General features: G+C 43.6%; 1 protein-coding gene across 2 annotated transcripts in view; it reads left to right on the forward strand.

Annotated features, from left to right (window-relative positions):
* aebp1b (AE binding protein 1b) overlaps positions 1 to 16,050 on the forward strand; it is a 42,754-nt gene that overhangs the window by 25,089 nt on the left and 1,615 nt on the right. For both annotated transcript variants that reach the window (XM_060931110.1, XM_060931111.1), the window contains exons 9-21: positions 264 to 338; positions 6,212 to 6,295; positions 11,054 to 11,163; positions 12,156 to 12,295; positions 12,377 to 12,461; positions 13,066 to 13,210; positions 13,410 to 13,498; positions 13,618 to 13,741; positions 13,877 to 14,073; positions 14,360 to 14,539; positions 14,661 to 15,273; positions 15,347 to 15,486; positions 15,645 to 15,744. In XM_060931110.1, the coding sequence (XP_060787093.1) occupies positions 264 to 338; positions 6,212 to 6,295; positions 11,054 to 11,163; positions 12,156 to 12,295; positions 12,377 to 12,461; positions 13,066 to 13,210; positions 13,410 to 13,498; positions 13,618 to 13,741; positions 13,877 to 14,073; positions 14,360 to 14,539; positions 14,661 to 15,273; positions 15,347 to 15,486; positions 15,645 to 15,744 (2,082 nt within the window). The remainder of the gene's footprint in view (positions 1 to 263; positions 339 to 6,211; positions 6,296 to 11,053; positions 11,164 to 12,155; positions 12,296 to 12,376; positions 12,462 to 13,065; positions 13,211 to 13,409; positions 13,499 to 13,617; positions 13,742 to 13,876; positions 14,074 to 14,359; positions 14,540 to 14,660; positions 15,274 to 15,346; positions 15,487 to 15,644; positions 15,745 to 16,050) is intronic.

Genomic DNA, 16,050 nt, shown 5'->3' on the forward strand with positions numbered 1-16,050 from the left:
CTTCTCAAACTCACTGTCCTGACATGATGTCACAAAAGGACAGCTTTGTGTATTTTTCCTTTTCGTTCCACAAAGCGAATGGCGTCTTGGCGAGTACAGGAGTGCAGCTTATTAATACGGTTGAGAGTCGTCTCTTCTGTTCACCAGGGACTTGAACTTGAATTGACCTTTTCTTGCTTTTGTTTTTTTTATTTTTTTACCTTAAATTTGGGTTTGACAGACATCCTGTTGGTGTGCAATGTCTTTGTTTTTTTGTTTTCCAGAGAAGAAAAAAGACGATGAGCAGGAGAGACTAGAGAGAGAGAGGGAGAGAGAGTGGAAGGAGATGGAGGAGAGAGGTACGGCCGTCACGTTTCTCTACCTCTACTACAAACGCAACCATTTAAAATAAGTTAGAAATTCATTTTAAAAAGGTGACATTGTTTTTTGGTGTGATTGTGTGAGGAAACAAACATTTACACTTACGGTGTCTTGGAAAAGTATTCACCCCCCCTTGGTGTTTGTCCTGTTTTGTCGCATTACAAGCTGGAATTAAAATGGATTTTTGGGAGGGTTAACACCATTTGATTTACACAACATGCCGACCACTTTAAAGGTGCAAATTGTCATTTTATTGTGACACAAACAATAATTAAGATGAACCCCCCCCCCAGAAATCTGGAGTGTGCATAAGTATTCACCACCTTTCATATCCATCCATCTATCCATGGATGGATATGAAACCCCTAAATAAGAACTGATCCAACCAATTCACTCCATAAGTCACATAATTAGTTGATGAAGATCCACCTGTGTGCAATCAAAGTGTCACATGATCTGTCACATGATGTCTGTATAAATCACCCTGTTCTGGAAGGACCCTGACTCTGCAGCACTACTAAGCAAGCAACATGAAAACCAAGGAGCCTCCAAACAGGTCAAAGTTGTGGAGAAGTATAGATCAGGGTTGGGTTATAAAACATATCCCAAACTTTGAATATCCCACGGAGCTCCATTAAATCCATTATCCACAAAATCCTTTTTTTTTTCGTTTCCGTTTCCGGTTGAGAGTACGTCGTGCGCGTTCTGGCTGCCGCTTCTCACCAGAGCTTTTTTATTTTATTTCTTTTTTTTTCTGTGTGTTTGTGTAGTTTGATGTTTGAGTGTTTTGTCCGCCGGTTGTGGTGTAGCTCTGGACCTACAGTAGTTTTGGGCGTCGGTTCCCTCCAGGCCTTGGTTCGCCGTGGGCAATGCCTGCGCTCCCAGCTATGGACTGCAGTGAGCTCGTTGCTCATTTTACACTGTGGTTGTCCAGCGCTCTGCGCTTTAACGCTTGGCGTGATGTTCCGAGCGATGTTGCTCGGTGGCGTCGCAGCGGCTGTGCAGGTGGTTTGGGACACACCAGTGGTCTGCGTGGCGGAGCTTCTCTGCTCACTTTGTGGATCCATGGCATGATGTTCGAGCGATGTTGTTGACGGCGTCATGGCGGCGGTGCTGGCGATGTGGGACTTGTTTTCGTGCGCCTTTTGGTGGGACTGTGGCTGCTACACCACGGGAATTACATCCTGACCCCTACTTGGTGGACTTTTTACTTTTTTTTTATTTATTTATTTATTTATTATTAATTTTTTATTTAGTTATTTTTTTCTTTGCTTGTCTATAATTGTAAAGCGTCCTTGGGTTTTTTGAAAGGCGCTATATAAATTTAACTTTATTATTATTATTATTATTATTATTATAGCAAAATGGAAAGAATATGGCACCACTACAAACCTGACAAAAGAAGACCCTGCCCACCAAAACTCACAGAATGGGCAAGGAGGGCATTAATCAGAGATGCAACAAAGACACCAAAGATAACACTGAAGGAGCTGCAAAGGTCCACAGCGGAGATGAGAGTATCTGTCCATAGGACCATTTTAAGCCGTACACTCCACAGAGTGGGTGGGGCTTTATGGAAGAGTGGCCAGAAAAAAAGCCATTGCTTAAAAAAACATATTTGGAGTTTGCCCAACAGCATGTGGCAGACTCCCCAAACACATGGAAGAAGATTCTCTGGTCAAATGAGACTAAAATTGATCTTTTTGGCCATCATGGGAAATGCCATGTGTGGCACAAACCCAACACCCTGAGAACACCATTCCTACAGTGAAGCATGGTGGTGGCAGCATCATGCTGTGGGGATGTTTTTCATCTGCAGGGACAGGAAAGCTGGTCAGGACTGAAGGAAAGATGGATGGCACTAAATACAGGGCAATTCTGGAGGAAAACCTGTTTGAGTTGGCCAGAGGTTTGAGACTGGGACGAAGGTTCACGTTCCAGCAGGACAATGACCCTAAACATACTGCTAAAGCTACACTGGAGTGGTTTAAAGGGAAACATTTAAATGTCTTGGAATGGCCTAGTCAAAGCCCAGACCTCAATCCAATTGAGATTCTGTGGCATAACTTGAAGATTGCTGTACACCAACACAACCCATCTAACTTGAAGGAGTTGGAGCAGTTTTGCCTTGAGGAATGGGCAAAAATCCCAGGGGCTAGATGTGCTAAGCTAATAGAGACACACCCCAAGAGACTTGCAGCTGTAACTGCAGCAAAAGGTGGCTCTACAAAGTATTGACTTTGGGGATGAATACCTCTGCACACTCCAGATTTCTGTTTTTTTCATCTTAATTATTGTTTGTGTCACAATAAAACAACAATGTGCACCTTTAAAGTGGTCGGCATGTTGTGTAAATCAAACGGTGCTAACCCTCCAAAAATCCATTTTAATTCCAGCTTGTAACGCAACAAAACAGGACAAACACCAAGGGGGTGAATACTTTTGCAGGACACTGTATCTGGAGACGTAAACACAGTTTCGGATCTCTGTTCTTTCTTTCTTTCAGGTTTGTATGAACAACTAACTTGCTGACTCGCTCGTTAACTACGTACTGAGTACTGAGTTATGGTCCATGATGACCATCAAATTTTCTGTTTTTTTTAGGCGGTTGAAATTTCCTTTTCATTCCAGATGTTAATGATAATTATGACATCACAAAACACTTCACCGCTGTCCAATCAGGAGCTTTGCTTTAAAAGCTCATACAACACAAGTGCACGCTGTAGGACCCGCATTGTTCCTTCCCTCCTTCGCTCTGAGAACATCTGAGAGGAAATATACTGACATTTAATAACTGATGAAATTAAAATCATTTTATTAGTGCACTCAGACTTTGGGAATGTCGGAATCGGCGCCTTTAGGACGCCCTTTTTTAGGCTGGTGGAATCTGGAATGCTGGGATGAGGGGTGGGGTTTAAGTGAACCGGATTCTGATAGGCAGGATGTCTGTGGAACAGCACGTATACATCGTTAGGGAAAGATAAGCGCTGAAGTGAACTGGATTTAACCTCCTGCAGTTTTAAACAAAACCGTGATGAACTGATCACAGTGTTTATGTTTCATTATAAAAAAGATGAAGTGAGGAAACGCCCCCTGGGCATGAGGTTGGAATCGGAGGAGGAATTTTAATGAGTAACACACTCACAGACAGACAGGGGGAAGAGAGAGAGAGAGAGATACAGACAGACGGGGAAGAGAGAGAGATGGAGAGAGAGACAGACAGGGGGGAGAGGGACAGAGAGACAGATGGGGAAGAGAGAGAGATGGAGGGAGAGACAGACAGGGGAAGAGAGAGAGATGGAGAGAGAGACAGAGAGGGCAAAGAGAGAGAGAGAGGGAGGGAGAGAGACAGACAGATGGGGAGAGAGAGAGGGACAGAGATGGAGGAAGAAAGAAAGAGAGACAGACAGGCCGAAAAGAGAGAGACAGACAGACAGACAGACAAGGTGGAGAGAGAGAGACAGACACACAGACAGACAGATGGGGAAGAGAGAGAGGGACAGAGAAAGATGGAGGAAGAAAGAAAGAGAGAGACAGACAGACAGGATGAAGGGGGGAGAGAGACAGACAGACAGGATGGAGAGAGAGACAGACGGGGAAGAGAGAGAGATGGAGGGAGAGACAGATGGGAAGAGAGAGACAGAGAGGGCAAAGAGAGAGAGGGAGGGAGAGAGACAGACAGACAGGGTGGAGAGAGAGAGATGGAGAGAGACAGACAGGGAAGAGAGAGAGATGGAGGGAGAGACAGACAGGGGAAGAGAGAGATGGAGAGAGAGACAGAGAGGGCAAAGAGAGAGAGGGAGGGAGAGAGACAGACAGATGGGGAGAGAGAGAGAGGGACAGAGATGGAGGAAGAAAGAAAGGGAGACAGACAAGCCAAAAAGAGAGAGAGAGAGAGACAGACAGGGGGAAGAGAGGGACAGAGAAAGATGGAGGAAGAGAGAGAGACAGACAGACAGGATGAAGAGGGGGAGAGAGAGAGAGAGAGAGAGAGAGAGAGAGAAACAGACAGACAGACAGGGACAGAGAGACAGACAGAGCGGAGAGAGAAACAAGACAGACATGGGAGAGAGAGAGAGAAAGAGAGAAACACGGCAGAAGTAAGAGAGGGGGAGGGGTGGACAGAAGAAGAGAGAGAGAGAGAGAGAGAGACCGAGGGGTGGACAGAAGGAGGGAGAGACATGGGGGAGGAGAGAGAAAGAGAGAAGTTTAAGAGCTGGCTGCATTTGATACACAAACACACACTTAAATCCCCACTTTCAGCTTTAAATTTGGGAAAAGCTCCAGAATGAGAGAGATGAGCTGGAAGATTTGGAGATGAGAGTCTCGTAAAAATGAACAAAGTGAAAGTTGGGAAAAACAAACAAAGACAAATATATTTTTTTCAAGTGCTACACAGCACAGCTGATTTGCATTTGGTCCCGCCTACAAAACTCCATAAAAGGCAAAAAAGCTAACAGCGCTGAAATGAAAACTAAATGGCGTAAAAATTCTCTCTCAGAGCTACGAGTGGAAGACATTTCGACTCGTGTTTATGCCAAATAAAAATCTAATATATTATTGAGTGGTATGTTTAGTAACGGCACCTGAACAGGCCAAACGAAGGAGATGTGAGTTACGGGAGGCGAAATGAAAATGTTCACGCCAGAAGTCTGTCTCACTCTCTCGATGCTGGAGATAGGAGTGTCTCACACGATGATGCTCCACAGCACACGAGGGACGTTACAGCTGACTGCAGCGGGAAACCCACCAGATCCGTCACTCAGTGCAGAGCGTGTGGAGAACAGGACCTTCTGACACACCACACCAGTCCTCCGCTTCTGCCCGCTGTAGCGTTTCCTGTTTTCGGATTGAATATTTCTGTAGTTGATGTTCGTATGAAACGACTAAATGTTCATGTGAAACGTGCCACTAAAAATATATGAGCTACAGAAGTTAAAACTTGACGTAAAATCTGGATATAAAAGTGCAGCAACTTGTTGCAAAGGATTTGATGTAAAGCCGATCAGTCGAGGTTCGCGCTCGTCTAAACATCTTGTACATAAATTTCTACACACTGACGTCGTGTCTTATGTTGTTGGTAGACTACTTTTGTTTATAATATATAGTGTTTTTTATTTAAATTTGTATTTATTTATAGCTTTTTTAAATTTAAATACAAAAAAATTAATTTTATGGTATTCCATGTATGTATTTTTTGTAAATTTAATTTATTTACTTGTAAATATTTACATTATTTATTTTCTTAATTTAAGTACTGATGGCAAAGCTAAAAAAAAAAACACAATTAGGATGCAAATATTTTTTTCTGAACATACGGTCTTTTCCAGAATACCATATTTCTTCTGTAAACGCTCCTACGAATGATTTCTGAATAAAGTTGATAAACGAAGCTTGTTGTCATGAGATCTGTGTGATCGTACTGTAAATATCGGTGTATGAGGAATGCAGAACTAAGCGAATAAACGTGAACGTATTCGAGCTGAGCAGTAAACGAAGACGTCCTGGGGTCTGGTGGGAGTTTTATATTTATATTTGGGGAGAGTTTCACATGCTGGAGAACCATGTGGTCAGATCCACACATGTTCTTAATGAACGCTGGAACAGAACCGGAGCTGGACGACACCACGCTGCTCAGCGCCGGAGTGAAGCTAATCGCTATAGCTTGAGTAAAGAATGCACTGTGTTTTAGTAATTATATTATTGTAAATTCCAAAGAGACTCCTAATGGAAACAGAATCCAGTCCAAACAATATTCCCACGTTTCTGTTTGAGAAAATATTTGTTTGTAATTGTGCCAGTTGTAGAATTTGGTGATTTATATTTTCACTGTGACCTTTGACCTGTTCAGAGAGAAGAAGGGAGGAGGAGGAGGAAGAGGAGGAGAGACAACGCAGGCTCAAAAAACCTCCACGCATCTACAGAGAGCCGAAAAGTGAGTACCCATAATGCACGGGTCGAGTTGTCTTTTGTAATCCTTTCTGAATGTTAGGGTTCGGATTTAAATGTCGATTTCTAAAAATCGGTAACATTTTGCGAGCAACGTCATAAAGAAACCATCGCTGACGAGATCGTAAAGCAAAGCATGCTGTAAAATCATTTCAGGAAATTTGTACTATTTTCGCTGAGTTCTGGATTGTGATTGGTCAGAAAGTGATGATTGATTTTCTATAACAGCGGCTCCGGTTAAAAAAAGCACAGTTACAAATCACAGGTTTATTAATACTGTACCGATGCGTTATGGTTTCTATGGTAACAGCTCATTCATAGGGATGTGTACAGTAAACGCTCTACTGATGAAAAAGTTGTTTTCTGTCAGGAGAAATGTGTTTGCGTCGCGTTTATGGAAGGAGTCTCCAGTGTCAGTGCTTTGTAACATAAGAGGTGACGATGAAACTTGAAGTTTTTCCCCCGGACTAAGATCATCTTAGTCTTCCTTGGTGACTGTTTGGAGCTGCTCAAACGCTTTGGGATGTGATGTTTTAGGAAAATAATCAACTTTGATCGATTATTTATTGAACAGCTGTTAATTATTTGACTGTCACCGCACCACAGACAGCGCTTTATTCCTTCAAAGCTGTTGAATATTTTTGTTAATGTTCTGTTAACGTTTTGGGTTTGAGCTAAATTATTAATCCCAATACATTTTGCTCTGGATTACAGTGTATAGTCTACACTCACCGGCCACTTTAATAGGGACGTGTTGTTGATTGTAAGATCCCTGTTCTTGGCTGCAGGAGTGGAACCCAGTGTGTTCTTCTGTTGCATGCTGAGATGCTTTTCTGCTCATCACGGTTGTAAAGAGTGATTATATGAGTTACTATAAATATCCTTCCTAGAAAAAAGCTCGAACCATCTTGAATCTGTCCATTTCCCTCGGACCCTCTCTGAACAACAAGGTGTTTGTTTTTTCCACCCACAGAACTGTCGCTCGCTCGCTCACTCAGTGTTTTTTGTTTTCCGCCCCATTCTGTGTAAACTCTAGAGACTGTTGTGTGTGAAAACCCCAGGAGATCAGCAGCTTCTGAAATACTCAAACCAACACCCATACCGCAGCGAAAGAAAGTCACACTGTGAGATCACAGTTTTTCCCGTTCTGATGCTTGAACGTTGTGAACATTAACTGAAGCTCGTGATTTGTATCCGCGGGATTTGATGCGTCACGGGATCGGCTGATTAGAGAACTGCATCAAACAAAATAGGAGGTGGGTGTATGGGTGTTCCTAATAAAGTGGCCAGTGAGTGTGTGTACTTATACACTATTGTACATTAATGCGTGTAATTATCATTCCAACGTTTAGATTGATCAGACAGCACTGTTCCCTGCCAGAGCTACAAACCAAACAGTTGGGTTTTATGACAGTACTGTACTGTGATCTAAACCCTGCGTCCTCCTGATCGCCCTCGCCGTCGTGTTGAAGCTCTCAGCGTGAAGCAGCTCTTCTCTGCTGCTCCAAATCTCTGAGTTCTCTTTTCTGAGTCACACGTGATGGATCGAGCCCGTGCTGAAACATCTGCAAGGCGGCACTGTGTGTTTTTAAAAGAAGCAAAGCTGTTTGTTTTCAACGCTGATCATCCAGCCAGGATTCTTGCCAAGGCCTTGTCCCAATCCTACAGCTGTTTCCTTTCAAGGGAACATTAGAGCATTCCTGAAGTCCTGAGTGTTCACAATCCAGATGTGTATGAAAATGTGGACTGAATTGAAAGGAAAGAATCGTGTTGGAAGACAGGAAAGAGAGAGTGTGTGTGTGTGTGAGAGAGAGAGAGATCGCTCCATAATACAGTAATAACACAAGTCAAAGTTTCTTGTCACAAACTTGAGAAAGATAAATACCTAAAAGTTAAATAATCTCATTTATATATATTATAAATAGTGACACTGTATATTTGTGTTGTTAGTGGCATTATTCCATATTTTCAACAAATCTTCATCTGCATTTACATAAAATAATAAAATAGTGAAATTATTTGAAAACGTGGTTCGCGGTGTGGACACTGTGAGGAAGATCAGTGTGCCATGTCACATCCAGCACGTGTTTAACATCCTGAGCGTGTGACCTTCAGAAAGAACAGAGACGAGGATTGAAAAGTAAAACCAGAACGTCAGGGGTGGAGGAGCTCATCTGTCCTGCCATCAAAACCACCACCACGACCAAAACATCAAACAGAACTGAAACGTGACGATGCGTTAGAGACAGACAGATGAGGTAAGGGGGAAGAGAGAGACAGACAGATGAGGTAAGGGGGAAGAGAGAGAGAGATGAGGTAAGGGGGGGAGAGAGAAAGAAACAGATGAGGAGAGAGAGATGAGGTAAGGGGAGAGAGAGAGAGAGAAAGAAACAGATGAGGAGAGAGAGAGAGAGATAAAGTAAGGGGGAGAGAGACAGACAGATGAGGTAAGGGGGAGAGAGAGACAGATGAGGTAAGAGGGAGAGAGAGACAGATGAGGTAACAGGGAGAGAGACAGACATAAGGTAAGGGGGAAGAGACAGACAGACAGACAGACAGATGAGGTAAAGGGGAGAGAGAGAGAGAGAGAGAGAGAGAGAGAGAGACAGATGAGGTAAGAGAGAGAGAGACAGATGAGGTAAGAGGGAGAGAAAGAGAGACGGGGTAAGAGGGAGAGAGAGAGGAGAGACAGATGGAGAGAAAGAGAGAAGTTTAAGAGCTGGCTGCATTTGATACACAAACACACACTTAAATCCCCACTTTCAGCTTTAAATCTGGGAAAAGCTCCAGAATGAGAGAGATGAGCTGGAAGATTTGGAGATGAGAGTCTCGTAAAAATGAACAAAGTGAAAGTTGGGAAAAACAAACAAAGAATTTTTTTTTCAAGTGCTACACAGCACAGCTGGCTTACAAATTGTTTACAACAGAAAAAAAAAAAATCAACAACCAACCAAGTTTTGTTCCCCGAGAGAAGATCGACCCAAAACATCAGTCTGAACTGGAATCGGCTGAGAAATGAGAAGAAATACAATTCTAGTGAGAAGCCTGGAAAATTCATAAATTTGACCTAATTAGTAACTTGCTAGCAAAAAATTTGACAAAACAACGACCAGGTTTTGTGCGGAGTGACGAGTTCTTTCAAACAAAATCAGAACGGAAATCTGTGAAGAACTGACGGAGGAGATACGATTTAACTGAGTTGTGGATGGGGCGGCACGGTGGTGTAGTGGTTAGCGCTGTCGCCTCACAGCAAGAAGGTCCGGGTTCGAGCCCCGTGGCCGGCGAGGGCCTTTCTGTGCGGAGTTTGCATGTTCTCCCCGTGTCCGCGTGGGTTTCCTCCGGGTGCTCCGGTTTCCCCCACAGTCCAAAGACATGCAGGTTAGGTTAACTGGTGACTCTAAATTGAGCGTAGGTGTGAATGTGAGTGTGAATGGTTGTCTGTGTCTATGTGTCAGCCCTGTGATGACCTGGCGACTTGTCCAGGGTGAACCCCGCCTTTCGCCCGTAGTCAGCTGGGATAGGATCCAGCTCGCCTGCGACCCTGTAGAACAGGATAAAGCGGCTACAGATAATGAGATGAGATGAGTTGTGGATGATGGATGGACAGATGGACAGATGAGCTAATAATCGTTTATAAATTACAGATAAACTCAATTTTATGATAACGCTTTCACCTGCTTTGGATTGCAAATGTCTTCTGTTAAGACGGAAACGACGGCCTTTAACGTGGACGAGGAGGTGAAAAGTAAGGACAGTCTCATTCACCTTGGTGAGAACAAAATCAAAAACATCCGCAGCTTTAAATACCCTGCACTCTGATGACGACTCTGCATTCCTTGGTACCATTTCTGTGTTTCAGAAACGGGACGAGCTAAAACACATCCTCACCGACCCTCGCATCCATCCATCAACGAGAGTAAAGTGTCCGAAGTGGTGTGGCACGGCTTTCTTCATAAAACGGTAAAAGGTGGACTGAAGCGCAAAAATGCCCCTGACAAGAACAACCAAGATGGAGATGTTGAGGGAGAACAAGACTGCAGCTTTAAAATATCAAATGCTGGCCTGTGTGAGAAAACGAAGACTTTTCCCATGAAGCTATTCTGCTCTGGACAGCAACGAAGATGCACTGCACACATCTGCCGTACGGGCAACGATGAACCACGGAAACAACTGCTGTTTGACACGAAATCTCCAAAGTGGACACAATTTGAAAGACTACTGGATCTCGATGCACAACAGATTCAGCGCACGATGATGGACCAGTCAGGCTTTATGCCGCTGCTTGGTTGGATTTTCCCTGCCAAGACAGAAGCACCTTCAGGAGAACTTTAACTCCATAAAGAGAAACCGATGATGAAGAAAAAGCTTTACAGGAAATGATTAAATGGAAGAGAATCCTTGAATGAATACAATACAAAACACTAACTCGCGTCGCTGAATTTGAAGCACTTTCAAGTAAATGTTTTTATAGTGAAGAGATTTGAATGAATATCAAAACACTAATGTTCTAATACTTCAGTAAAAGGTGTTGGTTTGGTGTAGATCGCTGAAATATCTGTTAGAGACGATTTCTCACAGACACCATGTTCACCAAACAAATTTAAGGAGCAGAAAATGAGTTGGAGATCCAAGAGGCAACTTTAGTGTCTTGATCTCAGTCCTGCTCACTTTATTTAATAATCATAAAGATGATGTTTGTATTGAAATGTTCCTTGATCATTCATTTGATTATGATTGATGTCAGCATGTCCTCCACTGGGACTGGAGTCTCATCGCATTGACGCTGACCAGCTGCAAACGTCCTCCATGCATCTTCATCGCTACGGTGCTCACAGAGCTCGCCTCAACATCCAGGTACACACACACACACACACACACGTTCATACCTTGCTATTAGAAATACATATATAGTAGTAATAGTAGTAGTAGTAGTGCTGTCCATTGATTCCGATGATGACTAAATCTTCCTCTGAATCGTCGCTCTCCAAGTTGTTCTTTGATTAGACAGTCGCTGCCAAAAGTTAAGAGGAAATGTTCCTTTCTTTCAAGTTGGGTTTTACTGTATCTTTGAACCAGAGCTTGGGACGACCAACTCCTCTGGTACCATCTTCCGGTTGGGAGAGGAGGATGGGCTTTGGCAGTCTGTAGTTGGGCATTCTGTTAACATGACCAGTCCAGCGAAGATTTCTACTAATCAGAATGTCATACATGCTGGGCAGGGAGGTCCTTTCGAGAATGGTACTGTTCGAGACATAATGCCACCATTTTATGCCCAGGATTTGACGTAGCTGTTGCATCATGTATGCATGGAGTTTTTGGGCTGAGGCTTTGTAGACTGTCCAGGATTCCACACCATAGAGAAGAGTGGAAAGTACGATGGCTCAGTACACTGCACATTTGGTATTTAAAGTTAAATCCTTATTATACCAAACCCTCTCCTTCAGCCTACCAAATGCTCGAGATGCATGGGACATGCGGATCTCGAGTTCTGTGTCAATTCGATTATTTGATGTTACAGTTGAGCCAAGATATTTGAATCTAGTGACCTTGGAAAGATTTACACCATCTAATACAATATCCTGACCAGTCCCTGTAGTTCCAGGAGGAGGTTGATGTAGTACCTCAGTCTACTACTACATTTTATTAAATAATGTAATTCTTAAATAAGTATTTTTATAATACATTACACACGATATATATATATATATATATCAGATACTTCATCATGTTCCTGAAGTCTGCCTGTAAACCTTTTTGCATTTCCTGCCCTGATACGCTCCTTAATCTCAGAGTTATGTGCAAGGTTGCTGTAAAGCCTTTATTCCATCTCTGAACTTCTTCTCTAGGCGTCAGGAGATGAGTATGATCTGAACGGAGGAGCTTGGTGCGCGAACCCCGAGGAGAAAGACCACTGGATCGAACTGGACACTCGCATGCTCACGGAGTTCACCGGGGTCATCACGCAGGGCCGAGACGACCCCCTCGAGTGAGACGCTTTCTAAAACATTTTACTAAAAAAAAAACCATAGAATGATGAGTTTAAACATATTCTTGTTTGATCTTTCAGAAACGATTATGTCACCACCTACTACGTGGCCTTCAGTAATGACAGTCGAGAATGGACTGTGCTCCATGATGGGTACTCAGAATGGGTAGGTTGCCAGATCTGTGCAAATCAGATACAAACAAATATAATTTTTATAATTTGGCGACAATGCACTATAAGCATTTTAAAACTCTAGGAAGCATTTATAAAGTATTATAATTCATTCTTTACTGTTCATCATAAATGTCCAAACTGTCTACTTTATTGTATTTTACGTTTATAAGAGATCTGGAAATTAATTTATTTTGTTGAAGAAGCCAAGCCAAGAAACCTTTGTCACATGTACACTCCAGCATTTAACCCATCTGAAGTAGTGAACACACACATGCACACACACACCCAGAGCAGTGGGCAGCGATGCTATAGCACCCGGGGAGCAGTTGTGGGTTTGGTGCTTCGCTCAAGGGCACTTCAGCCCAACCTCAGGCCACGGCTGCCTCACGTTAATCTAACCATGTCTTTGGACTGTGGGGGAAACCAACACAGACACGGGGAGAACATACAAGCTCCACACAGAAAGGCCTCCGTCAGCCGCTGGGCTTGAACCCAGGACCTTCTTGCTGTGAGGCGACAGTGCTAACCACTACACCACCGTGCCACGCTTGAATATTAATGAGATATTATCACAGCTCATTCTCTCTCTCCATCAGCTTTTTTTCGGGAACTCTGACAAACACACCCCCGTGATGTCTCAGTTCATGGATTCGGTGGTGGCGCGTTACATCCGCATCCTTCCTCAGAGCTGGAACGGTACCGCATGCATGAGGATAGAGGTCTTGGGCTGCCCTGTGCCTGGTGAGCAACAGGAACTTGCACATCAAAATGTAGTACTAACGCAACTTTATTATATTTCCCCTTCTTCTAATGTCGGTACATAATCGGAATAAAAATATGATTATAAAAATCCACATCATTCCAATAATAATACACATTATAATAAAGGAATTACACGAGCACTTGTAATCATTTTCGTTGACGTCTTCCTGCAACTCAGATCCTCTCAACGAGAACCAGATGCAGAACGAGGTGATGCCGAGAGATGACCTGGACTACACCTACCACAGTTACCTGGACATGGAGAAGGTGAGGTACTTTAGAGGTGTGACACTAAAGTGTTTAAGACATAAGGAGAGGTCATTTCTCACCACGTCTTAAACCAGAATCGGTGTGATTGAGTAATGAGGTTTTTGTTGTGGTTGCAGTTGATGAAGTCCATTTCAGACGAGTATCCCACCATCACCAGGATGTACAGCTTGGGCAAGAGTTCAAAAGGCCTAGATATCTACGCCATGGAGATCACGGATAAGCCCGGGGTCCATGAGACGGGTGAGAAATTCCAGAAAAATCTATTTTATTGAAACCTTGATATTCTAAAACATTACTTGAAATCTCACTCAAGTCAATTAATGAAACTTTACAATACATGTTTACAGCTTTGCCTGCCTGTTCCCATCTCAACAGGTGAGCCGGAGTTCCGCTACACAGCTGGTTACCATGGTAACGAGGCTTTGGGTCGAGAACTCCTGCTGATGCTCATGCAGTACCTCTGTAAGGAGTACAAAGACGGAAACCCGCGAGTGCGCATCCTGGTGGATGGAATACGCCTTCACCTTGTACCCTCAGTCAACCCCGATGGTCATGTGACAGCTTTCGAGAAGGTTTGTGTAGATGGGAAAACAGTTTTCCTTGTACGTGTGTCTGAATCTACCAGGGTTGTGCTGAGTGCTATTAGATCAGAAGATAACTGACCATAATTTAAAAGTTAATCCAAAACCTGATGCCAAACTAACAGGTGAATAACGAAAGACAGAATTTTAGCTTGCTGGCATAATTTACTCCACGAAACCGATATCAAATTGGTCAGGCCTGATTAAGTTTAAACGACCTCTGAGTTTTGACAGAGAACGCTCCAGTTTGGCTTTAGCATTACTTTGTTCGTCTCAGGGGTCTGAGCTGGGCAGCTGGACACTGGGCCATTGGACTGAGCATGGACATGACATCTTCCAGAACTTTCCAGACCTTAACACTGTGTACTGGAATGCAGAGGACAAAGGCATGGTGCCCAAATTGACCCCAAATCACCATGTGCCCATTCCTGATGGCTACCTGGCAGAAAATGGACCCGTAAGCACAACGTTATAAATAATACTAACACTATTGACTAGGGCGTGCCATGTAATGTCTGTATTGACTCATGTGACAAATGTGAAGAAACCTTATTTCCTTTTAACTGGGTGTTATGTAGTTAGCAGTGGAGACACGGGCCCTTATCTCCTGGATGGAAAGCCACCCATTTGTCCTAGGAGCCAATCTGCAAGGCGGAGAGCGGATGGTCACCTACCCTTTCGACATGCGTCGGCTCACCAAAGAGGCTGAGGAGCTGGAGAAGAAGCTGAACCACAGGGCTTATCGTCGCAAGCGCCAATATGAGGAAGATCCAGAATCAAATCCTTACCACCACATCGGGTACCATCAAGAAAGCTATGGTTACCCTCAAGAGAACTATGGCTACCACCAAGAAAGTTATGGATACCATCAAGAGAACCAAGAATACCACCATCAGGGGTACGATCATGAGGGTCATTCTGAAGGGTACCACGAAGGGTACCATGATCGGGGATACCAGGAAGGATACCAGGAAGGACACCAGGAAGAAGGCTATGAACAAGGGCATGGACAGGCAGAACCAGATGAAATCAGGATGATTGAGGACCAGTCTCTGTTCCGCTGGTTGGCCATATCTTATGCTTCCACTCACCGCACAATGACCCATACGTTCCGGAGAGGTTGTCATACCGAGGACCCCACAGGTGGAATTGGAATTGTCAACCGTGCCAAATGGAAGCCCATTCCAGGAAGTGAGTACTGCCCCTGGATACATTACCTAAAATTAAAGGACCAATTGTGCAATTTTTCTCCTCCCTTTCTTAGGTATGAATGATTTCAGCTACTTACACACCAACTGTTTGGAGTTGTCCATCTTCCTGGGCTGTGACAAGTATCCCCATCAGAGTGAGCTCCAGAGAGAGTGGGAGTACAACAGAGAGGCTCTGCTCACACTCATGGATCAGGTGAGGTAGTCTTGGTTGTTGTTTTGAAACATCTTCAGAAGAGATCATGTTGCCTCTAATGGATTTCAACAGCTCTCATCTACAGTGTAGGTTCAGTCAGGATAACCCTCTGGTGCCCTGCTTTTTCATCATCAGAACCTTGATCTTGATCTTTTTAGGTGCACCGGGGGATAAAGGGGGTTGTTCGAGACAAGGAGGGGAACCCCATTGTAAATGCCAGTATTTCTGTAGAAGGAGTCAATCATGATATCACCACAGGTGAGACTTGTAGTTCTGCTTTAACATCACCTTCTGCACCATGCCATAAAAGTATTTATTGCAAATGAGTTATTGTGCAAGACAATACTAGGTGTCCTTAATCAAGTTTCCTAATAGAATAAAGGTAATGGTGAGGTAATATATTTAAGGATGTTCTTATATTGTATGCATCATAAGATAAAGTTTGAAGACACAGGTTTTGATTTTGACCTGGTCCTTGAGAAGCTTGATGAGCACTTCACCAAGGGCTGGATACATAGCGTAGTCTAATTTAAGGTTCAAGCTGTCCGGTGTGTCCAGCACCTC

This window comes from Neoarius graeffei, chromosome 10 (genome assembly GCF_027579695.1).
Source record: "Neoarius graeffei isolate fNeoGra1 chromosome 10, fNeoGra1.pri, whole genome shotgun sequence".
In the NCBI taxonomy this organism is placed as follows: domain Eukaryota; kingdom Metazoa; phylum Chordata; class Actinopteri; order Siluriformes; family Ariidae; genus Neoarius; species Neoarius graeffei.